The sequence below is a fragment of the Colletotrichum karsti genome, assembly GCF_011947395.1.
Source record: "Colletotrichum karsti strain CkLH20 chromosome Unknown Scaffold2, whole genome shotgun sequence".
NCBI classification, from domain to species: Eukaryota; Fungi; Ascomycota; class Sordariomycetes; order Glomerellales; family Glomerellaceae; genus Colletotrichum; species Colletotrichum karsti.
In genome coordinates, this window is record NW_024065902.1 from 1,686,112 (window position 1) to 1,713,463 (window position 27,352).

General features: G+C 55.8%; 6 protein-coding genes across 6 annotated transcripts; 4 read left to right on the forward strand and 2 right to left on the reverse strand.

The window, feature by feature from the left end:
* Nucleotides 1–1,085: 1,085 nt before the first annotated feature.
* Nucleotides 1,086–1,712, forward strand: CkaCkLH20_01020 (putative ubiquitin-conjugating enzyme; the record flags this gene model as incomplete). Its single annotated transcript, XM_038883740.1, has 4 exons — nt 1,086–1,127; nt 1,187–1,251; nt 1,313–1,537; nt 1,589–1,712. 4 exons carry the CDS (start codon nt 1,086–1,088, stop codon nt 1,710–1,712), a joined length of 456 nt encoding a protein of 151 aa, XP_038751335.1.
* Nucleotides 1,713–3,241: 1,529 nt separating this feature from the next.
* On the forward strand, nt 3,242–6,242 carry CkaCkLH20_01021 (kinesin heavy chain; the record flags this gene model as incomplete). The annotated part of the gene is made up of 3 exons (XM_038883741.1): nt 3,242–3,361; nt 3,439–5,858; nt 5,996–6,242. The coding sequence occupies 3 exons, from the start codon at nt 3,242–3,244 to the stop codon at nt 6,240–6,242; spliced, it is 2,787 nt and encodes a 928-aa protein (XP_038751336.1).
* Nucleotides 6,243–7,279: 1,037 nt separating this feature from the next.
* Nucleotides 7,280–8,445, reverse strand: CkaCkLH20_01022 (ubiquitin carrier protein; the record flags this gene model as incomplete). Its single annotated transcript, XM_038883742.1, has 2 exons — nt 7,280–8,230; nt 8,284–8,445. The coding sequence occupies 2 exons, from the start codon at nt 8,443–8,445 to the stop codon at nt 7,280–7,282; spliced, it is 1,113 nt and encodes a 370-aa protein (XP_038751337.1).
* A 1,509-nt stretch (nt 8,446–9,954) lies between these two features.
* CkaCkLH20_01023 (leucine carboxyl methyltransferase superfamily) lies at nt 9,955–11,090 on the forward strand (the record flags this gene model as incomplete). The annotated part of the gene is made up of 2 exons (XM_038883743.1): nt 9,955–10,222; nt 10,276–11,090. 2 exons carry the CDS (start codon nt 9,955–9,957, stop codon nt 11,088–11,090), a joined length of 1,083 nt encoding a protein of 360 aa, XP_038751338.1.
* Nucleotides 11,091–11,496: 406 nt separating this feature from the next.
* On the forward strand, nt 11,497–13,365 carry CkaCkLH20_01024 (uncharacterized protein; the record flags this gene model as incomplete). The annotated part of the gene is made up of 1 exon (XM_038883744.1): nt 11,497–13,365. The coding sequence occupies one exon, from the start codon at nt 11,497–11,499 to the stop codon at nt 13,363–13,365; it is 1,869 nt and encodes a 622-aa protein (XP_038751339.1).
* Nucleotides 13,366–14,688: 1,323 nt separating this feature from the next.
* Nucleotides 14,689–18,246, reverse strand: CkaCkLH20_01025 (F-box and wd domain protein; the record flags this gene model as incomplete). Its single annotated transcript, XM_038883745.1, has 2 exons — nt 14,689–17,792; nt 17,847–18,246. The coding sequence occupies 2 exons, from the start codon at nt 18,244–18,246 to the stop codon at nt 14,689–14,691; spliced, it is 3,504 nt and encodes a 1,167-aa protein (XP_038751340.1).
* Nucleotides 18,247–27,352: the final 9,106 nt, after the last annotated feature.

The following is a 27,352-nucleotide window of genomic DNA, read 5'->3' on the forward strand; positions in this document are numbered from 1 at the left end:
GGTGACACGGGTGACGAATGACCTAGAAAAGGATTGACAAACGACGGCGGCTTGAGACGATCTAACGGGTACAGAAATAGATGGGATGGCTGCAGCTATTTCACAGAGGGATGGAAGCGGCGGCGAACATGTGGAAGGGCGCGGGCGGTAATAGCTTACCCGATGTGAGTTCCCTTCTTACCCCAGGTATGCTGCGGGCTTCCTCGGCTTAAGGAGGGGGAGCGTGCGGGCGGGGCCGAGCTCTGTCGGTGACTTCACCCCCAAACCCCAGGTTGAGGTTGCAGTCTTGTTGCGGCGGCAGGTATTTCGGAAGGTCACTTATGAACCGAGTCCCCCACCCCGGGCCGTGGGATTATTTTGTGTCGCAGACAGTCAGTTTTCTGCAGCTGCATCCCGACTGCTCCCCGGGATGCCGGAACGGCGGAACATCGCGGCATGTGCTTTTCAATTCCGAAGGGCGTGATGGCCAACCTTTAATAATTGTCATGTTCCCGATCTCAACGCAGTCTCAAGCCAAGTTGAGTCATCCCACCAAGGACGTCTGTGGCCTTGAATTTCTATCTCATTATAAATCATCAGTCATCCGAAGCGAGAAGACGATTGGTCAGCAACATGACGAAGAGGCGATATTGAGGCTGTTTGCCTTGACAGCATCAGAAGCCAAAAAGAGGCCATCTCGAGACTCGCAGAGTGTCACTGAGAATGCTCGAGTCGTGTGCGCACTGGTCCCCGGGGTCCACTCCAGCGTTGGTTTGGTCTCGTCTGATTCGCGCTGAATTTCCACGGTTTTGATTGGTCGTAATAAGAAGGACCCACCCATCGGCCTAAGCGGCAGGCGGTGGTGAGTGCTTCCCGCGCCATCCTCTTGGGCTGTGAATTCAATGGCCTACGTCTTGCCTCTCCATCATCGTAACCTCATCTCTGCAAAGCCCCGGATTCGTAGCATTTGAGCATCAAAAACCAGACATTCGGATTTACGCCAACGCCTCTTGAGCCTTCTCTCTGGTCCTGTCCCATCGTTTTGCGACAGCCACATCGCAGGCCTCCGACCCATCAGTCTTGATAATCAGTTTCCGACCGCCACCATGTCCACCGCCGCTCGACGTCGCTTGATGCGTGACTTCAAGGTGAGTGATGATGGTCTTACGATACTCTCAGGAGTCATCACAACTGACAACGTCGGCAGCGCATGCAAACCGACCCTCCCGCTGGTGTCTCTGCTTCGCCAGTGCCCGACAACGTCATGACTTGGTATGCCATACGAGCGATCGACTGCACCCTTTGCCACGACATCACTGACAGAAGGCTCCAGGAACGCCGTCATCATCGGACCCGCCGACACACCTTTCGAAGATGGGACATTTAGGCTCGTTATGCAATTCGAGGAGCAGTACCCGAACAAGCCACCCGCGGTCAAATTCATCAGCCAGATGTTCCACCCGAATGTCTACGCTACCGGAGAACTCTGCCTGGATATCCTGCAGAACAGGTGGAGTCCCACATATGACGTCGCTGCCGTCTTGACGAGCATTCAGAGGTAAGGCGATATTCGCAGCGCAGGAATCGTACGTCGGCTGACAGTCGCAAGCTTGCTGAACGACCCCAACACCGGCTCTCCAGCGAACGTGGAGGCTTCAAACTTGTATAAGGACAACCGTAAGGAGTATACCAAGCGGGTTAGGGAGACGGTGGAGAAGAGCTGGGAGGACTAGATTGCAATGATACCACACAAACACACAAACAACACACGTACGACTTATGATCAACATCCACAGCCTCGCAGCTGCAGCAGCAGGGTATATGGCCGGCCAAGGGCGGATAACAGGCGGCAAGGCTGCGTCTTGGCACGAAAGGCCAAACGGGTTTGAATGTGTCAAGGCTCCTACTGCGTATGACACGGCGATATCCAGGGCTGACCAGACACATGTCTTGGTTTGGCTCGCATTAAGCAGCTGGGGCATCTGATGAGGTGGGAGTGGGGGGTTTTGGCGTTTCGGCTCGTGCTGTCCTCTCTGAATGGCTTTGGGGGGCGACCCCATGTTGCGGTTGGCGTTTCGCGGTCGTGCTTCTTGTCGGTGACGTTCGTCCTCATCTGGCTTTACAGGGGAGTTCGCGGGAGGCGCATATGGATAGCGAAATACCAAATCTATTGTCCATGATGCGGCCCGAAGGTTTTGTTTATTATGTTCGTGACTAACCACTGCGAGAGCGGAGCAGCCCACCCAAAACTCAGCAGACAACAGGGAACCAACCGTGCAAAGACGCCAACTTTCATCTTGGGCCTGTCGCGTGCTCGGCCGGTGTCCCTAGTGCGCAATGCGCCAGGCCGTCTGTTGTGAAAGAATCAGGGAAGGGATGGCTTATTTGACAACCCGAAGAGAACGCCTAGCATTCTCGAGTGCCTTGGGCACGGAATGTGTCACACAGCATAGAAGTGAAATGCAAAGTCGACGAAAGCGAAGCCAAAAAGTGTGCTCATATGTAGAGAGTCTTGAATAAAAAAGGGGTGATGCACGCAGACGGCGATGGTAACGCAGGTTGGTGGCCAAGAAGGCGCTGTATGCGCTGAGGTGTGCTTTAGCGGACGGACAGGGGACTTATCCCTCTGGGACGGACCCCTCGGCTGTGCTGGTGGTGAGGTGGGGATGAAACGACCAGTGGGCGACGTCGACGCTTCTTTCTTTGACCGACTGGACAGGACGACTTGGGTTGACTTGAGCTGACTGGGTCGGGCCTGTGACTTTGTACCTTTCCACAGTAACCTCGCCTTGTCGTGACTTTTGTTGTCTTGCAGCGAGCGGCGACCGCAGCGCAGCAATCAAATATTCCACGCGAATTCTAGCGCGACCCGTCATTTGCATCCCAACCCCAAAACCTCCCAAACAATCTCGCAATCTCTCCTCCTGCCCTCTTTCCGCTCCTCGACCGACTGCCTGGCTGGCTGCAAATTGCTGCTGGTTTGTGCTGCCGATACAGTTTTTTTTCTTTTTTTGCTCATCGCCTTGCAAAAGACCTGCGATATGTCATTCTAGCAGTCATTCCCATATTTCTGCACACCGTCATTTCATCCCCGCCTTGTTTGTGTGGCCTTTGAACACAACCCCCCGTTCCGTTGCCGTGCCGCGACCGCCTCGTGCTTCGCAACCGCACCCGCAACTTTACCCCCTCTATCTAGCAACACCGCGCCGATCGGAATCCATGACCTCGGCTGCGACGCCTTTTGGTCTTCAATACCGTCACCATGTCTAGCGCAAACAGCATTAAGGTCGTGGCCCGATTCCGGCCCCAGAACAAGGTCGAACTGGAATCGGGCGGCCAGCCCATCGTCGCCTTCAATGGCGAGGATACCTGTACCCTCGACGTAAGTCCCCTCTTCCCGAGCCGACTCCTGATGGCGCGCATCTATGCGGGCACCCGAACTGACACTATGCCTCGCAGTCCAAGGAGGCGCAGGGTAGCTTCACCTTCGATCGAGTCTTCGACATGAACTGCAAGCAGGCCGACATTTTCGACTTCTCCGTCCGCTCCACCGTCGACGATATCCTCAACGGCTACAATGGAACCGTCTTCGCCTACGGTCAGACCGGTGCCGGAAAGTCTTACACAATGATGGGTTCCAGCATCGAGGACGAGACCGGCCGTGGTGTCATCCCCCGCATCGTCGAGCAAATCTTCACTAGTATCATGTCCAGCCCCAGCACCATCGAGTACACCGTCCGAGTCAGCTATATGGAAATCTACATGGAGAAGATCCGCGATCTGCTCGCCCCCCAGAACGACAACCTTCCCGTCCACGAGGAGAAGAACCGAGGTGTTTACGTCAAGGGTCTTTTGGAGGTCTACGTTTCGAGCGTCCAGGAGGTCTTTGAGGTCATGAGAAGAGGTGGAAACGCCCGTGCTGTCGCCGCCACCAACATGAACCAGGAGTCTTCACGTTCTCACTCCATCTTCGTCGTCACCATTACGCAGAAGAACGTCGAGACCGGCTCGGCCAAGAGTGGTCAGCTCTTCTTGGTCGATTTGGCTGGTAGCGAAAAGGTTGGAAAGACGGGTGCTAGTGGTCAGACGTTGGAGGAGGCCAAGAAGATCAACAAGAGTTTGAGTGCTCTCGGAATGGTCATCAACGCCTTGACTGACGGAAGATCGTCCCACGTCCCATACCGCGACTCCAAGTTGACTCGTATCCTGCAAGAATCCCTCGGTGGTAACAGTCGGACGACCCTCATCATCAACTGTTCTCCCAGTAGTTACAACGACGCTGAAACCCTGAGCACTCTTCGCTTCGGTACACGTGCGAAGGCAATCAAGAACAAGGCCAAGGTCAACGCCGAGCTCAGTCCTGCCGAGCTCAAGTCTCTGCTCGGAAAGGCCAGAGGCCAGATTTCCACCTTCGAGACCTACCTCGCGAACTTGGAGGGAGAGGTTCAGCTTTGGCGTGCTGGAGAGGCAGTGCCCAAGGACAAGTGGGTGCCGCCTATTTCTGCAGATGGCGTCGCCGGAACCAAGGCTGAAGCCAAGGCTCGTCCGTCAACACCATCCCGCCTTCTTCCCGATAGCAGATCCGACACACCAGCCATCTCAGAGCGATCCGGAACACCAGGCCCGCCACTTGACAAGGATGAGCGAGACGAGTTCCTGCGCCGCGAGAACGAGCTCCAGGATCAGCTCGCCGAGAAAGAGTCCCAGTTCACCACAACAGACAAGGCTCTGCGAGAGACCAAGGAAGAGCTCACCTACCTCAAGGAGCACGATGCCAAGACGGGCAAGGAAAACGAGAAACTCCACGCCGAGGTCAACGAGTTCAAGATGCAGCTTGAGCGCTTGCACTTTGAGGGCAAGGAGGCGCAGATCACCATGGACGCTTTGAAGGAGCAGAACGCCGAGTTGACGACGGAGCTCGACGAGGTCAAGCAGCAGCTCCTCGACGTCAAGATGAGTGCCAAGGAGACGAGTGCTGTTCTCGATGAGAAGGAGAAGAAGAAGGCCGAGAAGATGGCCAAGATGATGGCCGGTTTCGACCTTGGCGCCGACGTGTTCAGCGACAACGAGAAGGCCATCACGGAGGCCATTGCTCAGCTGGAAGCTCTGCACGAGATTAGCTCCACTGGAGAGATCGTCAACCCCGATGAGCTTAAGGCGCTCAAGTCACGATTCGTCGAGATTCAAGGAATTGTCCGGCAAGCTGAGCTTTCCGTGTACAGCGCTTCCTCCAGCGAGGCGGACGCCCGCCGCCGTGCCGAGCTTGAGGATCGCCTCCAGACTCTCCAGCAGGAGTACGAGGAGCTGCTCACCCGTAACCTGGGAGAGACCGACGTCGAGGAGATCAAGTCTCGCTTGGAGAGTGCTTACTCCGACAAGCAGACCACCTCCATGCAGCTCGTCGATGAGCTCAAGGCCGAGATCGCCCAGAAGGCCGCCGAGAACTCCAAGATGAAGGCTCTCATCGAGGACCTCCAGCAGAGAGTCAAGGCTGGCACTGCCGCCCCCATGACCAACGGCAAGTCCATTCAGCAACAGATTGCCGAGTTCGACATTATGAAGAAGAGCCTCATGCGCGATCTTCAGAACCGCTGCGAGCGCGTGGTTGAGCTTGAGATCTCGCTCGACGAGACAAGAGAGCAGTATAACAACGTGCTCCGGTCATCCAACAACCGGGCCCAGCAGAAGAAGATGGCCTTCCTCGAGAGGAACCTCGAGCAGCTCACCCAGGTGCAGCGCCAGCTCGTCGAGCAGAACTCGGCGCTCAAGAAGGAGGTCGCCATCGCTGAGCGCAAGCTTATCGCTCGTAACGAGCGCATCCAGAGCCTCGAGAGCCTGCTACAGGATAGCCAGGAGAAGATGGCTTCGGCCAACCACAAGTATGAAACCCAGTCGACCCCTGTCTTTTTCCACACATCAACTGCAGTCAACCCCTCAAGCAAGAAGACCACCGGAGTCCCTCATATTCTCTTCTCGGTGCTCATTCTGTGTCCTGTTGCTAACGACTGCCTTATAGATTCGAAGTGCAGCTCGCTGCCGTCAAAGAAAGGTTGGAGGCTGCCAAGGCTGGTAGCACTCGCGGCCTGAACTCACCCTCCCTTGGAGGATTCAGCTTCTCCGGAGCCGGCAGCCGCATTGCCAAGCCCCTCCGTGGCGGTGGTGGTGACAACCAGGGACCTTCTATCCCCGTCATCTCCAGCATCCAGCAGAGCGAGGGTAACACCGGCAAGCGCAGCAGCTGGTTCTTCTCCCAGAAGTCCTAAGAAGTTCCCTCTTAACTAGCCCTCAACCCCCACCGCCCGAGATGAACAAAGAACATCTTGGGAACGCGCACCCTGTAGAAACGACAAAGCATGCAATTAGACAACAGCTTGGCGCGGACTAGACCGCTATACCCCCTACTGTGTTTAACAGGCGGCAGCTGTTCTTTTATCCCCTTTGCTGCACTACTACTACTACTACTACTGCCGCTGCTGTTGCTGCTCTGCCTCACAGATTCATTTTTCTTTGGTCATTATACTGGAAGAGAAGTTGATTAGACGGCAAAGATTCACAGACAAGGGCCACATGGTCACTTAGGGAGAGGCACTCTTTTTTCTATCGTTTCATCTTCCTCGGTCAGTCGGCTCGCGCGATTGGATTTTGCTCAAGCCAAGCGAGCAGTTCTGGGCGGTCTTTGTCTTTTTGGTTGCTCTGGTCTGGTTTGGGGTGTTAAGATTGGAGGGTGGGATGAAGGGGTTCAGGAAAAAGCGGATGTATATGAAAATATGACGACGCTTTGGAGGTGTGTGGATGATGACACAGAGAGAGTGCGAGAGACAAGGGCTGGCTGGGGGGGAGGATGATGATGGATGAGAAGACGGCTGAGACAGCAATCGTGCTGCTGCATACTCTGGGGCAGTTTGTGTTATGACACGACAAGACCAAGACCCCTGTTACGAACCCAAAGAAATTTCACGGCTAATGACACTAGAATATTCAAATCTGGTATGCTGTGATTGATCAAAACGATTTGTTCTCTTTTCTGCTGTGCATGTGTGTGGAAATAAACTAAACTCTTGATGAGTGGGGAGGGTATAGCAGGAGATGTGCCTCCTGGCCTCCTAACAGTCTTGACAAACAAAAAATCCATCTTCCACCAGTTCCCATGATGTGATACCAGCCAGCTAGAGAGAAACATGTCCTATAAACCTGATACTGGTGGCAAAAAGTCTATTCAAGTCTAACTAGTGCTCAAGGCGCACATTTGAGTCATGAATGTTTCTGACAAAGAAGCAACCAGGATCCATATAACCGCATCTTAGTTCTTGGGAGTAGACTTGCTGGCCATCAGGATAACCTCGGGGATGATGACAGCAGCCATCAGCAGGAAACCAGCAGCGGAGACGGCGATGACCTTGGCGTAGAGGATGACGAGACGCTTCCACGCGGCGCGGGAGAAGGTGGCCCAGGCCTGGCCCATGGTGGCGTAGCCCTTGCCGCCGACGACACGCGGCTCGACCTTGCCCTCGAAGGAGCGATCGAAGGGGATGATGGTGTCGGACTCCTCGGGGAGCAGGGAGGCCTGGACGCGGACGAGGACGACCTCGGCGGGGATGACGACGAGGATGTGGAAGGCGATGCTGATGAGGGTGATGACGATGCTCTTCCAGGCGTCGGAGTTCTGGGGCTCGGTGCCGGGGACGGTGGTGGTCGGGGCGCCGAAGCGGAAGTTGGGGAGGTCGAGGCCGAGAGCCCAGCCGACGGCGATGGGGACCCAGGTGGCGACCTGTGTCGCGAGCCAGTAGGCGGCGACGGGTCGGGCGGTGGCGTCGAAGGTGCGCTTGAAGGGCGGGAGGCGGGACCAGAAGTGCAGAGGGGAGCGCGGGGTGATGACGATGTGGACCCAGGCGGTGCTGAGCTGGACGAGGGAGAGGGCGGCGAGGAGGGTCGCGAGGGAGGCGAGGATGTTGGGGAGAAAGGCGGAGAAGACGCCGTAGAGGACGGCGGTGGCGATGCCCTGGGCGAGCATGCAGAAGAAGCCGCGGAAGTTTGCGCGCCAGCCGCCGTTGGAGGTCAGGAGGCGGTTGATGGAGCGGAGGGAGGAGGTGACGGTGGTGGGGCGGCCTCCGGTGGGCTTCGGCGGGATGGGGCCGACGCCGGGGACGTCGGCGGCATCGTCCTCGTTCAGGTTGACGGGGTCGTAGGCCGGGGGGTTCTCATCCTCGACGATGGCGAAGATGGGGTAGACCGTTTGGATGGTGTAGGTGAGCTGGAGATTAGGTTAGTCATGGGGGCGGGATCGACTGGAGAAGGGAGACTTACGATGAGGATGAGGGGGAGGAAGACGATGAAGTCGGCGAGGATCACGGCCCAGGACCACGAGGGGAGGTCGTACTGGGGAGTGCCGTCGGCAGCTCTCTTGTAAACCGAGTGGGCGCCGTCGGTGGCTCTCTCGTAGAGCGCGTTGGCGATGTGGCGCATCATCTTGGCGGCGGGCGAACTATCAGAAGAAAAGACGATGAAAGGAGGAACTATTTGACGATGATTGAATTTATGAGTTTGAGAAGGAAAGAACGGTAGTCGGGGTGGGTGTCAGACGTCAGAAGATGAAGCGAAATGGGCGCTGGGAATCCTTATTAATGAGTCGTTGGCCTCTGCGCTGCTTCAAGGCGAAAGTCTATGAGTGGTCGGTCCCCCGTGCAAGGTACGTAAGTGTCCCCCTACACCACCGATTAGTGCCAACGCGCTGCTGGGGGCGCTGGGATGGCGACGGCACCGCATTACTAGGCAGCAGGCTGACACAGCCACGCCGTGCCGCCGGCCCACAGATCCTACATTTCGCCCAACACTTGAGAGCAGACAGCGCGAAGAAGATGGCGTTTGTCTCGCCGTCTAGGCCGATTTTTGGCCAGGCACGATGCCAGTCGCCAGGCAGATTTAGGCAGGGCTGGGGCTGCTGGGGGTGGCTGCAGACGCCATGTCTGATTCTGGTCATCTACGAACGAACGAAACGACGGGGTTGAGCCTGTGGACGGCCGTCAAAGTTGATTATTGACAAGGCTGCATGGACACTGCTTCGGATTGTTTCTCTGCCATCCATCGCATGGGAGTGACAGTGAATACGGGCGCTTGCATGAAGGCGTGGTGTTCACGACGTCGTCTGAAGAAAAGTGTGTCAAGCCTCGTATCTCCTTTTCCGATTGTGTCCGAGCGATTCTGGCCCAACTCTGTCTGACCTTCGGTTGGTTCTTGTGTTGCCATTTTGTATCGCTGGGATAGGATATCCATAGATAGAAACAGCTTCGGATTGTTGATTTCTTCATCCGACAGACCGATAATAATGCTTGATATTGCCTCTCTCGACAAATATCTCGTCCAGCGAGGCGAGGATAGGCACGCGACGACGCCAGATCTGCGTTGGTCCGCCAGCGACGGGCGAGCTAAAAAGTACCGCTCATCAATCAGCAAACGCCGATGCAGCCGGAAGGATTCGAGTGTGCTCCATATACGCGAACTGTGCCGGCCACTGGCGTCAATGGCCACCTCAGGGGTCTCTTTCTCGACTTTGCCGTGAACACCTCGTGTATTCCTAAATTTGCATCTTCGAGCCCCTCGTTCATTCGTAAGATGCGGTCTAATGATGGACTCCTGGTGTTGTTGTTAAACGCAGATTCGAAGCCACCTGCATTCTGGCGGGGCCGCCGTTGCATCGTTTCACGCCTCCGATTCAGGGTCCAGTGCGCCCAGCAACTTTCGTTACCTACCTAAGGTTAGGTGCATCTGCAGAACACAAGGTCTCACAGCATAACAACCGAGTGGACTGTGCGCTGAGACTTCCGATTGACATGGAGCCAGCCGCCAGGCACAGCTGGGCTCTCCACTGATTGTACTGTGAAGACCCCACCTCTCAATCCCATCCTGCCTACGTCACTCCAGGTCGAAATAGCTTCCAACTTAACCCCTCTCTCCTGACTCAAAACATCTTCACCACCCATGGCCGGCAGCGCGATCCCGAATTTGCTATCTCTTCGCGGTGCCAGGGCCGGGCGAGGAGCTCGCGGACGTGGAAGGGGTGGCCGTGGTGACGGACCTTCCTCCGCCGGCCCGACGCACGATCAGACGATCCAGGGCACCGACGACGATGCCGCCGGATCCCGTCTGAGTGCCGTTAACGTGGGGTACCTCGACGACCCGTACGCGCGCTTCTTCGTCGACGGTATGGCCGGGCCTCCGCCAAGGAGGCTGCCCATTATCAATCGAGGTCCGTGTCCAGGGTCTGCTTCCGTCGAACATGGAGGCTGACCTTTATCCCAGGCACTTACACGAGAACCGTCGCTCTCGACAGCCTTGTCGACAGTTTTCTTTCCGACGTTAGCGATGGTACCAAGCAGAAACAGATCATCTCGCTTGGCGCCGGCACCGACACGCGCCCGTTTCGGCTGTTTTCTAGGACCAATCGTCCGGGCCTGGTCTACCACGAGCTAGATTTCCCAGTGACGGTGCAGAAGAAGGCCCGTATAGTGCAGGGCGTTCCGCCATTGCGCCAGATCTTGGGGGTTCCTTCGACAGAAGAAAACGGCTCATGGAGTTGTCAGCCATCACCATCAGACAGCTACTACTGCCACGCTCGTGACCTTCGAGAACTCGTTCAAGGAAATGCATCGAATCTTAACGGACTTCGAACAGACACCCCGACACTGATCATTTCGGAATGCTGTTTATGTTACCTTGAGACCGCAACGACCAAAGATCTTGTTGCATGGTTTGTGCAAAAGATTCCCAACATCGCCATCATCATTTACGAGCCCATCAGGCCGGACGACCCTTTCGGGAAGATGATGACGTCCAACTTGGCGGCCAGGAGAATCCGTATGCCAACTTTGGAAAGCTACAAGCTCCCACAGGACCAAGAGCAACGCCTTCGTGAGGCCGGCCTCGAGCATGTCAACGCGTTAACGGTTGAGCGGATTTGGGAGCGATGGGTGTCGTCTGAAGAGAAGGAGAGGGTGGATCACCTGGAAGGGCTTGACGAGGTGGAGGAGTGGAAGCTTCTTGCTGACCACTACGTCGTGGCATGGGGATGGAGAGGCTCAGGATTTAAGCTATTTGATGCTGGCAGACAGCAGTAGTGAGAACTCGCTGATGGAGCATCTACTACGTAAAAAGATACCACACTGATGAACAGAGACATCAGGCAATGTGAGACTAGCTCGGCCCATCCCAACCAGAACGTCGATATTTTACGTGCAACGATCAAGATCCCGAGCTTACAGCAAACGGGCTTCTCTCGTCGCGTCGCGACGAAAGAGACCACTGCAGGCCTTGGTCTGGTGGCAGTTGTTGGTTCTTGGCCCCCATTTGCTTGGGATGTAAACCCTGCTACTGGACGCAGTGCATGCAGGTCAGGCAAGGCAACTGACAATTTTAAGAACACTCTCATTGGCTTGTTGGTCCAACAGCTCTAATTCATCTCCCCGTTCTTTCCCTCGCCGGCTCACACACAAACGCAGTCCTCTCTTGACGCAATTTACCAACATGCCGCATAACAAACTGAATCATCTTCCCATCGAAGCTCTCATCAACATTGCATCACTCATCGACAAACCTCCAGAGCCAGATCTGTCCTCGTTCGCCCTTGCCGGAAAATCCTGCAACGCCGCCGCCGCCTACTTTCTCTTTCAAGAAATACACATCCGACTGACGACGCCCAAGAAGCTGCGTCAAGACGTCGCGAGATGGCTCACCGTTCTCCGCCGCAACTCGTACGAGAGACACGTCCGCCTCCTCGACGTCAAATTTGACTTCGCCACGAAGAGCCCCCCGGGCCCCTGGGAATTCATGCACATGTACACCAGAGAAACTCATTGGCAGTTCGACCGTAGGGTTGAGTACGAGGTCCGCCTCCAGTTTGGGGCTCCCGGGGCGTGGGATCCCCTAGTGGAACTGCTGTGCGCTCTGCCCGGCCTGCGACAGCTGGCCGTCGACCACGACACCAGCTTCTCTCGCCAACTCATCGAAACACTCGGCAGCCATCACTCGGAGTGCCGGTTGGATCTCAGGCGGTTTAACATGCTGCCCCTATACGTGGCGATGGGGAATCGGGCACCCATCGACCGGCACGACGTCGCTCTGCTTCTGGTGGCGCAGTTGCACGAAATCGGTATCGACGAGTATAGCCGTGACAGCGGCAGCAGGAGAGTCCCTAAGCCTCTGCACGTCAACGAGATTGCTTTGCGCGAGCTTCTCCTCGCCGGGCTCGTACCGAATCTTAAAGCGGTTCACATAGGTCCCAACGTTCTCTTAGACAAGCTGCTAAATCACTACCAGTCCGTCGTTTCCGACGCGCCCCGTTTCAGAGAGCTATTGTCCCAAGAACTCGGGAGGCACTCATCGCGCCCTCAAGGGCGCGCGACGGGCGTGATAAATACAGGAATCGGCTCTCTGAATTCACTGACGCTTTACACCCCAGGGGTTCGCAGATTGGATGACTGGTTGGAAGCTACAGACCCAACGCGGCTACGTCGGCTGGAATTGTTCATAGATATGGACGAATACAATATTCTGGACAAGGGCAGGTATTCGCTTTTGAGTTTCACCGAGCTCGAGTTGCACCTCAACCCCCTCGTCTCTCTTCAAGAGCCAGAGTACTGGAAAAAGCAGTTTCCGAAACTCCCGCCGCTGACGTATCTGTCGCTCGTGGGCATCATTACTCCCATCTCATTCAAGGCCGCCGTGGACAGTCTTGGCAGCTCACTGAGAAGGCTCAAGCTGAAGCCGAGTATTCGCACGCGCGGGGATCTCTCACGCCCTGTCCATTTGAAGGCCGACCAATGGTGGAACAGGGAGCTGCTGACTCTCCTACCTGAAGGGTGTCCACTGCTTGAGGAACTGGTAGTCGAGAACTCTGATCTAGGCGATGGTGCGGACTGGAGCATCTGCGAGTCCTTGGGTCAGAATAAGAATCTGAGGACGTTATCCGTGAAGCTGGGCAGTTCGACCGAGGACAAGGCCCTAGCTACAGCCGCCTGGCATGTAATACGGCGACAAGGGTGCCAGCTGGAACGCTTGCTGGTCAACGGCTGCATTGAGGTCCGGAGGGCGGGTTTCGGGGATTACGAGGCTGTGACGGTGCGACTGAGGCGGGGCGGGAAGATACGGGAGCCGCAAGGGGGCAAAGACATCCTGAAAGTTCTGTATGATGGGGGGCCGGTAGTTCCTTGCGACCCCGAGTATCGTCCTCTGAACTGCTCGGCGTGGAACTGCCCGTTCAGGCATAGTAACAGAGAGGGCTGCAGCCAGTGGGGTCATATCGGAGAGACGGAGATGCGGATGATAGAGGCTGCTGCGCAGCAGGCTTTTTTGGGGGACCGTGGTCTTGTCTCTCAGGGATACGATATAGCCTAATATGTCTTTGGTGGCGTCGGTAACTAAGGTATTAGAGAATCGGGACAGAGCTTGATCATTTAAACTTGATCGATACGTTCGGCTTATTTTCGAGTGCGCAAAGAACAGCAGCACCCCGGAACGAGTTGCGAGAAAAAAGAAGGCAGCGTGGTGGGTGGGATTCCCAGATTCGAGTTTTCAGGGCGTAAATTCAAACATCTAGACATAAATAAAGTGAAAGAAGTATCTATGGAATCAACGATGGGCGTGATTGTATCGAGTATCGGGAACTTATGATGGGTCACTCTAGGCAGGGTCATCGTTCTCTCATCGCCTGAATACCGAGACAAACAGGATATTGTTTTCATTTTCGAAATAAATCTCTATCGAACATAAACAATCAGGTAGACATGTTGTAAAAATTGCCAGAGGCCTCGTTCAAAAAGGCAAGCCTTCGACCAGCCAAGCCCCCATGCGACTTGAAAGCACATTCCAAAACATGCAACCCATCGAACGAAGGTGCTCACATTTTGTTTGCTCCCCAGCTGGGCCCGGGCTGTGGTGCGCTGGTCGGCCGGAGCGGATTCCGTGCGCCGAAGCGACGTCGAAATCGCCCCACCGCGCCGACCGCCGCCGCCGGGGCCTGCATCTCAGAAAAAGCGGGTCTCATACGACTACACACCCGGGGTCCGGAAGTTCTCCCGAAATCGCCAGTATTCTAAAATCACAAGGAATCATCATACTTTCCAATAAAGCGCGAATTCGCTTCACGTAAATGCTTCTTCATCACCGATGTATGTCTGTCCGGACCTTGCACAGCGCACTCATCTCATCAATCGTCAGTCACACCCAGCAGTGTGATGTCGAAAAGGTCAAAACGTTGGTCATCTAGTGGAAGAGCACGGGGGCTGGCTGGCTGACCGAGACCCTAGCCAATTACTGGTTTTCTCCGAGAAGTCCCGGCGTAGAAGGAATATGCATCCATTGACCTACCAGATTCCCTCCCGCCTTCACTCGATGCTCCATGGCCCAACACCAGACCGTGTCTCAATATGACTAATATTGAAAGGCGCATCACTGAAGAGCATAAACAGGAACACAATCTACAGATCTAATAGTATTTTATGAAGCTCAAAGAATCTATGTATGGCTCAATGTTCTCATCGAACACTACCAGTAAAGGGCTGGAGCCTAAACTATTAACAGTGGAAGCGGGACAGGCGTGCTCTCCTTGACGAAGTAGATCAAACAACAATAACCGCAGCAGAGCGGGGAAAGGAACCAGGCTCTTTAGGAAAAGACATCCGAACAAACGCACTAAGAAACAACACTACACACGCTTCTTCACATTCTCCCCTTCCCCTTCCCCCTCGTCTCCAACACGGGGAACTCTTCCTGCTGGAACGGGTCCTGCTCGACCTTAAGATCTGGATGACCGTTGGCAGTGGCCTCTTGAAGACTGAGCCTCAACGCCAGTTCAAAATCGTCTTCCTGCGGCGGAGGTCTGCTAGACGACCCGGCGCTGAGCGCCAGCGCGAGTTCCAGATCATCGTCGCGCGGCGTCGCTCTGCTCGAGGACCCCACGGCGTTGGACCCAGCGACGGGCGTGTAGCTCGCAGACGGCGACGTGGACGAAGACCGCTTCGTCTTCTTCGCAGGCTTGGGCTTGTACTTAAACGCGACCTCGTAGTCGCCGGAGCTGTTACCTCGCGGCGACGCGCCCATGTCGTTACCGGATTCCATGAGCGAGAGTCGAAGCGCCTGCTGGATCTGCATCTCATACTCGTCCTCTTCGGGCACAGGAGGGGGCGGCGTGAATCCAGTAACGCTGGGCTCGGGCGTGACGGTGTCGACGGTGCTTTCGCTGAAAGACGAGGCAGTGTCCAAGCCACCGTCGGCCGCCGAGCCCGTGTCGCTAGCACTGGTACGACGCTGCTCCTCAAGCAAGAGCGTCTCCTGGGAGATCATCTCTGCATACTGGATGGCTTCCTCCTCGGTCAAGTCGCCGAATGCACCAACACCGAAGCGGTTACGCAGCCAGGCATCTTCACGAGCCTTCTGCTCCTGCTCTCGGCGGAGTTCCGCAGTTTCGGCGGCGATGTATCCCGAGACGTTACCGCCCTGGCGACGTGTTGCGAGGCGGCCGTGGATATCCGAGTGACGGAGGCGACGCTTCCGGCCGGGTGGTTGAGTGGTGGCACTGTAGGCCCAGTAACGGAGGAACGCCCCGAACGACGTGATTCCGCGCAGGACTGTCGGGTCGGGATCGAGGTAGATGGCGCGTGCAGCCGGATAGGTATCGCCGCTGAGAGCAGGGTTCATCGTCAACATATGACGAGGCACTCGTCCCGCGGAGCGTGCGTTCAGGGTGCGGAGGGGATCAAGGGATGAGGCCAACAGGTCCCATGCTTGAACCAGCCCATCACTCCCACCGTGGACAAGGTAGAGAGCTGTCAGGGCCAGGCAGGTAATTTCCGGCGACTCCGTCTGGATTATTCGCAGAGGCTCGACCTCGGCGTTTTGAGGCTCACGCATGTTCCAAACAACCACGCCACCAGTCTTCGTGCCTATTGCCAGCATACGAGTTCTCCGTCCAGGAATCTCAGCGACCGACTCAGCAGTCTGCGGCGTCATGGTTGGGGTGGCTGCTGATTTCTGGCCGAAGTGAAGAGGGTCCTCGTACAGCGTAAGCAAAGCGTGCGAGGAAAGATCCACGGCCGACGCTGTGATCTCTGACTTGCTGTGGAGGCCCAGCGCCATGGAAGCCATTGTCCATTCGTCCAATGAGCTGAGTGTCGCCGGTGGAGTCAATGAGCCCGTAGAAATGGGTGTCTCATGCCCCTTTGTCGCGTTGTGAGTGATCACAGGCTTCAGCTCGACGAACCCATCTCCGAATAGAGAGTTGGAAGTGGGAACCGTTTCCTCGGGTGGTTTGGCGACTTCGTCTGCACCCGGCTGGGGCGCCTGCGAGACGGACCTAACACACCGCGTGATTTGCGGTTGGGTGTTGTCAATACCGCACCGAATAGAGACGATGATCTCGCCGGCGCCGCTACCGTCGTCGTTGGCGAAGTCAACCTCAATTCGCCTGCGCATATCCCACCCATCGCAAACCTTGCGGAAGTGGGAGGGCTTGTAGCGTAGAAACTTGTCAATCTCGCGAGCTTCCGCGACGAGCTGCTCCTTGCTCAATTTCATGGCGTCCGCAGGGGAACGAGGCGAGTAAGCTCCTCGCAGCGCATGCTTGTCGAGCTCGTCGGGTCGTGCCTGACGCCGAGTGTGATCGATGAGCTGCCAATACACAGTTCGTCCAGCGTACCAAGCATTCTTGGTGACGTCTTCACCCTTGGCTCGATCAACAAGCGACTTCGGCACGTCGACTAGGTAGTAGATCTCACCCAGCGCATTCAGAGCAACTGCCCAGACTCGCTGGGCAGTCTTGCGCTTCTGAGTGTACTGATCATCGACCTTGATGGAGACGATCGGGACGCCTGGACTCAGGACCCAACGGGCTGTCATCTCGCCATTGGTGTGTCGTGGACCACTGCCATCACCCCCTAGAGCGTACGATGTTACGATTCCGAGGGTTGATCCAGTCATCATGCCAACTGTCGAGTGCGTCATGTTGGGTACCGCGGTGGATTTGGCGACCCAAACACTAGAAATTGCTTCTGACAGTTCCGGAATCTTTGGGATGTCGGGATAGGTATCGATGACTCCAGTGTCACTGCCGAGGTATCGACCACGCAGCTCGTTCGTCGGGCGGTAATAGGCACGCCCGCCGGGGAAGCCCTCGCCAGAGAGAAGACCATACGGTTGGCTGACATCCATGACGTTGGGGCAACCAGCAGGTCCGTCGCCAAGCCCATACGGCTCCAGGTTTGGCATCACCTCGTCCAGCTGAAGCGTCGAAAAAGGATCGCTAAAACCCCATTTCTCTACCCTTCCGTTGGTGGGATCGCTGATCGTGCCAACGCCCAAGTCAGCCGCGCCATGAATGGCCATAGGGGGCTTCTTCGTTGCGGCGGCGGAGAAAACGGCGTGTACATGGGTCACAACCCAAGGCAGCTTAGAATTGTAAGTCAGCACGGCGCTCGACTTCTTGCTGCTGCGACTTGATGAACCAATGCCAGATCCCGGCTTGCCCCTCACAAGACCCCTCAAAAGACGAGTTCTCAACAGGTATTCGCTTCTCCAAGTTGCCAAAGGCGTCAGACGCGCAAAGTAGCGCGCTTCGGATCGCACGAATTCGGAGACATCTTGTTCCAGAGGACCCGAGCGAGCCTGCTCTTGCTTTACAGCTAAAGCATCATGGCCAGGGAAGAATCGCAAGAAGGCCATTCGCCAGGCATGAGGGGTGGTGACAAGTGCATAGAAGCGTTTCGACACGAGCGCGACGGCCGAGTGAGAGTCGGGGTGTAGGTGAGATAGGATGTGCGTCAAGATCTCTGCGACACTTGTTAGCTAATCTACCAGCCCAAGATCGCGGAGACATGGCGCACCATTGGGAAAGTCCGCGAGCTGGACACTATCGGGGTGCGGGTTGGATCGCTTGATGACTTTGAAGCCCATCGCCTGCTGCGGCGACGGCGTGTGGGCATTTTCGTAGTCGATAACTCGCTGACCGGCGATGAAGGGGTGAGCATCGGCGGATTGGCCGCTGGCGAAGCTCAACCTGCGAAGCTTTTCGTCGAGCTGAGCAGCACTGACGGCGTCAAGTGACTCACGGCGGCCGTTGTCCGGGACAGAGTGCGGGGATGCGCTGCCCGGGTCGGCGCGGCGAAGCTGGTCGACGCCGATCGGGTGAGAGTGACGAAAGCCATGCTGACTTTGGAGAGAGGTGTCCGAGGGATTGTCTTGTTGGTTGCGCGTTTCCGAAGACTCAGTTGGCCAGTGTTGCATAAAGCTGTGGTGGGGGTGGTGGTTGGCAAGTGGCGGTCGACTGTGCAGGGGCAATATGCACAGTCTCTTGGGATGGGAGAATATGGGTAGGTTGGCAGAGATGCGCGAGATGCGTGATGGAATGCGATGTGGATGCTGCTAGAGCGGGAGCGTGTCGTCGTGTCAAGGTGTATAACTGAAGCTTTTCGTGGTCGCGTTTCGTGACGAAATCCCCGGGAGATTGCGGGCGATGGATTATCTCCGGGCCGGCTTCTTATCAGCGACCTGGAATTTTAAGGTAGGTGCTCGGACCCTTATCATCGTCACAAAATGTCACCAACAAACGCATGAACAAACAACAATGTCATCATCAGTTTGCAGCTCATTTTGAGTCGGAGAATTCCTTCTAGAGTCACTGGAAATTCATCGAGAAAAGTCATAATAACAAACAGAGGTCAAAACGCCGGCGGCGAGTGAGATCCAATCAGGCTTGCCGTGGAAAGCTGACTCCGCCCGTACCGTTGACGCACAGCGCCACAGGACTAAGGCGTCCAACATTCATACTTCACAACATCGTACGTATGGGAAGTGAGACAATCCAAACGCTTCTGACAAAACAAAAACGAGGGAACAAAAGTACAACCGCTGCTTGTGAGCAAAAATGAAGATGCGGCCAGTGTGGATTGAACACACGACCTTCAGATGAATTGAATGAAGTTGACTTCAGTCTGACGCTCTCCCAACTGAGCTATGTCCGCCACGATCTTCGAATTTTGATGTTGAGGATCCGGCCAAGCCCGCTCACAAATTCATGCCAGGTGGGGGCTAGCTCCGTGGTCTTGAGCTCCACTGTGGAGACCGCGTATTTGGTTCAATGAACGTGGTTCCTTCCTTTTCCTTTGGGAATGACTTCGGAAACTCCTGTCAGACAGACAGCTTCGCACAACGGCTCCTGCGTTAGGCAGCTTAGCGGCGAGGTACGAAGAGAGGAAAGGGAAAAGGCTGCGAGTTGGTGGGGCTCTGCTGTCGTTCCTGTCAGCTCACCAATACTTCCGCCTCCTCCTCCCTCTCTAAAGTCCCTTTGCGGACCCCCAAACCACAACCAAGGCGTCCCAAGACGAATGATTCGCGCACATGACAGGTTCTGGCAGGTTTGACACATGCAGAGTCAAGGAGGTGCGGCTGACAATAACCTGACAGATGGATTGGCAACAACCAACAAGCCCGCAATTCAGATCCATCACTCAGGGCACCATTGGGAAGTCAATATCCGTCGTCCTGCTCTCGCCGGCTCTGGTCCACACCGTAATCAACGTCTTCTTTTCGAAACAAGTCCGAGGTGCCAACTTTACAAGACGAATCCTTCAGGCCCCGTCCTCTCAAAGCGGAAAATGCAGATGCCAGACTGTCGGGTCTCCGAATCCCTGAACCAACTTTCAATGGTTCGCTCCATGATTTAGCGGCCGACGAGCGAGCGGCCTGAATGGTGACAGTCACCGTTTGCTGCCAACCGATGTGGTCTCATCGATGCTCTGGGGTCCCCGATTTAGATACTCCAACCCCAGCGGTCTGGTTCAGTATCGTGCCATATCGAAATGGCCTCCGAACACCGACATGATCGCATACGGCTCCTGAGCATAGGGAGTCGATATCGCTACTGCCGTCCAACCTCGACGACGTCTCTCGTTCATCACGTTCAAAAGGCACGGGTATCAGCGATTCTTGCAACGACTCATTGCACGGCCGGAATTCCGCACAACACGAGTCGTGCAGACAGGGCAGAGGACAATCAGCCTGGCACGGCTGCTACCAACACACGGGACCCTGGACTGGGCCACGTAACGATGCCCATGAGTTCACTCCCCCTCCCATTTCCCCTTTCTCTGATCGACCCCGGCTCGAACCCCCAATGTCCATCTTCGGTGGAAGCCCTATGAAGAATGAGGCAAGGGGTGACCCCGTCTTGTCTCCCGAAGCCCAGGGTTCTATTCCTCGATTCCGCGATGATTGACTTCCGACGGTCACTGCACATCCGCGACAATTCTTTGTAAGCTCCGTTTCCGCCTTCCGCGCCCTTGCAGCCATTTGAAACTTCATCACTTCAAAAAACCAAAATGCGGCACAGCACGACGTGACGTGCTCAGCCTGGCCCTGAGATCACGCTGTGGTCGCACGGAAACACAGTTGCTACGGCTATTACTGAAGCACGCGACTACAACGCTTCGATTGCTTCAACCCCACGGAATCGGATCAGGCATTCACGTATCTCGCATCCCAAGATTTCCTCCAGGATCAATCATTTTTCACAAAGCCCGTGCTCGCGGCGCACTGACAGAAGGACTGAAGTCAGGGAAAACCGCGTCAAGAATCCCGACATCCGGACCCGGATCCGGACCACAGGTTAATCTGTGAGCATTGGCCTCTCATATTCACCAAGTCCACTCAAACACAACCCACTTAAACTCACAAAACATAAGACGGAGTCAATCTGAAAAAGAACGAGCTTCGTCGACCCAGAGTGACGTAGGTCTCCGCCCGGTCACCCAATCCCTTGGGCCGCGCTCTGACACTGACAGAGTCCGAAATCACACTCTCATTCTCGGCTCCATCGCAGCGTAAATGAAATGGATGGGGAAAGCCACCCGTTCAGAAACCCCGTCGGCAATTTCACTCGGCTCTTCACCCGCGTTCTGGACTCTGAATCCAGATCATCAAACCACGTCTTTTCGGATTTCTTGAGACGGGCAGAAAATTGGGCAACGAGGAGTACTCCGGCCATGTCGGCAAACACTGACACGTCGAGACGAACGCGGAAGCTCCAGTTTTGACCCGTTTCCCGCTCACACCTCCTTTACCGTTCCGGGCGTAGCGTCGCTGTCAAAAAACGGCTGTCAAAAGCCAAAACGGCTGTCATCAAAGAAACTTTCCGGCATCCAAAGTCTAAACTTTGCGAAATCCCATCAAGATCCAGGGGCTGGTTTGCTGGTCCCTGGAAGCCACTCAAGAAGAGAAAACTAAAATCCAGGGACTGTGAACTTTACCGCCAGGAAGGGTATCGTGTCTCATGAGGAAGCTGGCCAGCTGTGAACTCTCTAGCAGAAGCCCTGGGCAATATTTGCCCCCTTGCAAACACACGTTCAAGGAGACATCAGATCATCCCACCGAGAGACGACAAGTTCAAGGGGAAACGGACGGCTCATCCGCACATAGCCTCGCCCTTTCCCCTTTGCAGTCCATGTCGGCCGTCGCTGGCTGCATTCCGTTCCCCGCGGTTCCGGCGTCGCCTCTCGAAATCCAGAAAAAAAACGTTCAGGTCAAGTCTCTAGTGTAGAGAAGGGCCCCCGCTCGGTGAAGGATCCCAGTCGCGGGAGTTACGAAACTAAGAAAAATCGACACATCGGTCTCTTGTCAACTTGACAAAAGCTGCGGCGAATCTGACGAAAAAAAGTCTCTAGCTCGTCAACAAAGTTCACAACTCGAGATCCAGCAACCCAACCGTGCCTGACCGGACCCGAACCCCTGGTCCGTCTCCCGCGGGCCCTCCCGCTCGCCTCCGTTGCCCTCCAGGCCAGATGGAGCATCTCTGGGAATACACAAGTTTCGAATACCCACCAACCTCAGAAAAGGCCAATGATGCCCAGAACACGGATCCATGGAGGCAACCCCGGCGACAAACAACGGGAACCTCGTCCCCCGAGAGTGGGATAATAACAACAGAAAAAGAAAAAACGAAAACAGGAATTTCTCATCTTCGACCCTTGGTCGTTGACACCTTGAGGTTGCAATTGCATACAATGTACAGCGACGCGGTGCATGGCATGGCCTGGCCTGGCATTGCACCTTGCCTCGCCTCACAGTACCGTACGAATCGCACGCCACGCTCACTCGGAGCTACTTCTCCTAATCCCCGGCCTCGGCCCATAACAACTTTGGCACCACAATCCACATCTTTTGATTGTTTCTGGCATCTGGTATCTGCAGTTGTACCTGCCTCCCTCCCTCCCTCCCTATGCATACACGTGTACACTACCATGTATCCTTACGGACCGCTGTCACCGTTCACACGCAATTCGCCGCGGCCCTCCCGTCCCAAAACGGGCGACCCGTTCGTCCTCGACCTCCCCACCGCGCCCCCAGCCCAGCCGTCGTGCCGCGGCTCCGGAGAACCTCCCGACATTGGACGTCATGAACGGGCAGATTGTCCGTTCCGACTCATCTCAGTCTCATCACACCTCTGCCTGCCGCCTCCGTCCCTCCCCATGCAACAATCACATTGACCTGGGCAGCGCAGACCACCCCTCCCAGCGAGGCTATGAAACGGCCTTGCTGGTCTTTCCCCCCAGTGAACCTCACCAGGCCCCCTAGACCTCGGAACATGAGCCGTAAAATAGGTAATAATCCCTAGCCCGGTCTTGCGCCAGCCGCCTTTGGCCGCGGTCTCATTGGCTCGTTCGTAAGAGAGACTAGGCGCCCTCCCCCGTGGCTGGCCGATTCTGAGACGCAAATTGCTGCACATCATTCGGGTGCATCTTCGCAGATTCGAAGACGCACCTCAGATCCCGGCGCCGCCGAGCACGTTGTTCGAACACGTCGGAGATTGTTTGGACAACCAAGCAACCCAGCCCAGCCGAGGTTATTGTGTGAATTCCTAGACGCTTGTTGCCACTGCCCGTACGGGAAATTCGATTTCTGCAGCTCAGGTTTCGTTGGATATCGACGGCACACTTCGTCGACAGCACAGAGTCACCACTCGGTGGATCTCGACCCGCAAGGCCCGGTGACAGCACACTGCGAAGACAGGGCAGTTATGCCAGGTAGGTAGCAGTCCTCGACGACCAAGACGCAGAGCCCACGCCGGAATCGTGCGCGGATACCACGCCGTCGTCATTGAGCAATGAGAACTACCTGATCCCCATTAACCGGTGAGGCAATGGATCCGGATCCCATGCTCAACGCGCTTCGATTCGACGTCAACGACAAGTCCTGGTCTCGCCAGCGCCGGTGGATGTCTGCTCTCGGAGTATCAGCGGAGAACAGACTGCAGAACAAGACCGACCATCCGGCCTTTTCGCGGTGCACTGGACCACATGTCGTTCAGACGTAAACGCAAGAGCCTGACAGCGCGTTGCATGCGGTTGCCGTGCTTGACTGGCCAGGCATACGCCGCGCTTGATCAACACCACCATCGACATTTCACGCAATGCAGCCCACGTAGAGAAAGAGAGATGTCTCTGTCATGACCAAGGGTGCCTTTCTGAGTCGACGAGCTGATATACCCCTTTCCCCGGATCCCTAGCATCGTGTCCGGACCCCAATCGTAGCGAAGCTTCTTTTCCAAACGGGCGCAGGCTCCTGTGGCCTCGAAGGCTAATAAATTGAAGTCGACAGGCTTCGCAAGGTCGAGAGTCGAGAACTAGTGACGACCGAACCACCGACTGTACGGTTCGCCCGCTGTAAGAGCCAGACAAAAAACAGAGTTTAAGAAACCATGCTCGACATAAGGTTCTGACCGCAGCGAACCCTTGACGTCGCAGTCTCCTTCATCGGCCTTCCCTTGAAGAGAAACCTCGAGGATTTTCCCTCTGGCGGAATGCGACCCGGCGGACACGACGGCCACCGACGCCGAAATTCTCGGCCGTCCAAACTGCTCAGCCAAGAGACTTCGAGACGCGAGCTTGCCAGCGTAGGTGACCAGCACCGCCGTTGAGGTCTATTCTTGGCGTCCGAACCAGCCGTAAGGATTCGACACAATCTCCGGAACGACCCTGTGCTCTCAGCTTCTCCCCACGTTCTCTAGAGACTTATAGCTCAGAGTCTAATAGAGTTGCGACAAACTCTATCAACAGACGTCGAGATACTAGTGTAGTCCGCAACACGGATGCGATACGTAGGAAGGCAGGCTGTACGAAGTGCACTAGCACCTAATCAGCACCTGGCAGCGTTGCTTCGTTGCAGCGCTGATCAAAGCCCGGGGGTCGGTTTTCCACGCACACCTCGGGATTTGAAAGATGGCCGCCGCCGGTAAGGATCTTCAGCAAGGACCTCACTCACTCACGCTTTTGGAGGGTTGCTGTCGGAGTTGACTGACAAACGGGGAAACCTCGCGCGGGTCACGAGCGGAAGACCCGCCTCCATCCCCGCGCATCCGATTCTCTTGTTCTTTTTCGGGCGCTTGGGTTGCAAAAGAAAATTGGGGGCGGTGGATAAGGAGAAAAAAACAAATCAGTGTTGACGGTTGAAGAGACAAACGGTTTGGTGGCGAAATCGAAAAAAATAATCAGCGTCTGAACGGCGTCCACTTGTGCGGTTCGTCCCCGCACTGGAGGGGACGGGAAGAGAGTGGATGGGGGGCGAAGAACGAGAGCCTCGTCTCGGGCCGTCCTGACAAGGACCGGGGCGGTTTTTTGCAGAGCTTCTAGAAGGGATGAATGACTGACCGGACGATGCCGAGCGACATCATGAACCACGGACGTAGGATGAAGCGAGGAAAACGTTCGATTCCCACAGAGATATGGTGCGTCCACACTCGTGGCCGTGTCATTTTGGATGAACTCTTGAGCGGACGCCGCGGCTCCGCATCATCGCATCTGCGGCCTGCCCAGCCATGCATTTCCTGCTTCCGGATCAGTGACCAAGAATGTCGTTCCTGTGCCAGCCGGTGGATTTATCGACCAAAAGGAGGCAATTGACCAAGAAACAACACCGCGCGCGACAAGATGTGATTGGAAACCCCGATTTAGCAACATCGGCGTGTCCAGGCATATCGGGAGGCGCGAGGACGTCATCGATCAAGCCGTACCCCAAATAATGCAGACACACTGTAGCGTCTCATGATGGACGCCTTCGGCGCCAATCACTTCTCCCATTCAAGAAACGAGCTACGTTACTGAAACCGTTGAGAGCGCGCCGCCAGGTCGGAACCTCTTTGCTGGAGGTGGCGTATCCGTATGTGATCCGGAAATAACAGCGGCTCGGCTGGACTGGGCTGGGCGGCTGGCGATACAGCTTCAAGACGCTGGCGGTTGGCGAATGTCTCGCAGCTGAACGACTGGCTGGCGCGATTGAATGAATGAATGTGGCATACGACCCTGAAAATCCGGGGAGGCGAATCGACAACTTTGCCTCGCAGAGGTTGCCAGACCCCCCCGTGGCGTTGATGACAAGCGTCTTTGCTGCCGTTGCATTCGGAATTCAAGGGTTCAGCTTTCGACACACAACTGACTGGCTCCCGTGTTTGATGAGTCTGCTGGACCGGTTGCCCTGTTTGAAAACAACCTTCTCCGACGTTGCCACCCTCAGCCTTGAGTCGCTTTCGTGTAACAATTGGTTGTCGACGAGATGAACTGGCGCTTGCTCAATTGCAAGGGTTTGAAAGAGAACCTGCGTCCAAGTCGAGTTGTTGGTTGATGTTGTTGGTCAATTGACAGAAGTGCCTCCGCTGGCGGGCACGCCGTCCCACGTAAAGCGACCAATGGGGGCCTAGAGAGGGGTAAGTGGAGTTGTCCAGACTCAACAGGCACGCGTATTATTAGTTTTTGAAGAGGTTAAAGCTGCCTCTTTGAGCCGGAACTGTTGCTCTGGTGCCTCCTCGTGAACGAATCCTTCTCCGTGCCGGCATCCCAAGGCAATGGATCGTTTGCTGATTGGTCTCAGAAAAGCGGTGAAGGGGGCAACTGTTCTTGCCTCGTGCGTACGGACACAGCAGGGGGAGCTTGTGAGGCTATCATAAGTCGCCGCGGCCGAATCTCAAAGACGAGACGGGAGCTGGGCCGAAAGCAAGCAAACACCTGGCCACCGAGGACCGATTACCACTTTGCTGGCGATTCTTTCTCCAGTCCGGACTCTGGTCGGCTCAAGACCCGGTGCGGCGGCAAAGTGCCGCCTGTTGCGTTTGACTGGTTCTCAGCTTTCGTTCCCCGTCGTGCCGCAGCCACCTGATGTCAGTTATTCCAGCAGGCCGGTAAGTCACAGGAAGGTGCGTCTCGAACGGCTTTTGACGTCTACCGCAGTGAACAAGACGAGTCTCGTAGTCTTGCAGCCGTATCATCATTCGGCGGCCGTCAGAACTTGGTTCATGATGTTAAAGTATCCGTAGCGTGGCACGATGCGCCGACAACGTGCTCCGTAATTAGGGGAAAGGGTCCAGTCCAGCGGGTATTTAGCACACAGGAACGTCGATCCGAGCTAAATCTTTCCGTAGCGCCACAAAAACCCGCGAAGCACTCTTGATGAGCGGGGATCATCGACCGTCGCTAGGGAATTTGTAACATAGCACCTCTGGAGTTAGGTCTGGCCGGAGGAACTGTCCTTGCACTCGGGCAATCAGATAGCTGGATTGTTTGGTTGTCTGTTGATTGACCAAACCCAGCCGAGGTCGCGGTGACGGTTCGAAGAAGAGGGGAAGTTGCAGCATGTTATCAAAAATATTCCCAGTCGGTACATAGACGGACACCCACTCAGAGGGGGCGAACGAGACGTAGCCGCTGCAAGTCATTCGAGTTGTGCGTGACATGACGACACAAAACGCAGTTGTTGAGTCTGTTCTGGTTTAGCCGTCACGACTTGCCCTCCCGCGGCCCCCGCTTCTGCGCTTCTGCAGAGAAATCCGTTTCCAGTAAGGTCTGGTGCCGGAATTGAGGCCAGTTGCATCGACATCGTGGTATTTGTGCGGGGCTACCGGAACCTCTGAAGGTTTTGGGACGACACCTCATCCATTCCAATTCGAGGTCTATCTCTTCCACCAGCTCCTAAATATGTCAGCAGCGGCAGAATTCTGTTGAAGAATCTATCGACCCGACTGGCCAGCCTGCGTTTTGGAGTTCCATCGTCTCTGGATCGCCAACCTCGACGGGCGGCGGGTCATATGCGGCTGTTATGCGGTTGGTCCAACAGCTGCTGCTCGTTGGCCAGAATGATTCCACGTTGCGGCCGCGGAACCATGGTTCGGAGGCTGGTCGCTGCACCTGACGATAACACCTGTACGTTTCTCCAGGAACGGCTTTGACGAGGTGGATTTTGCGTTGTTGTTTGCACGTATTTGCAGCCCGGCTGTAGCGATGGCGATACGTACGCTTAATTGGACAAGGGGATGCAGGCGTCAACTTGTGCCTCGGGACGTGTCATCTCT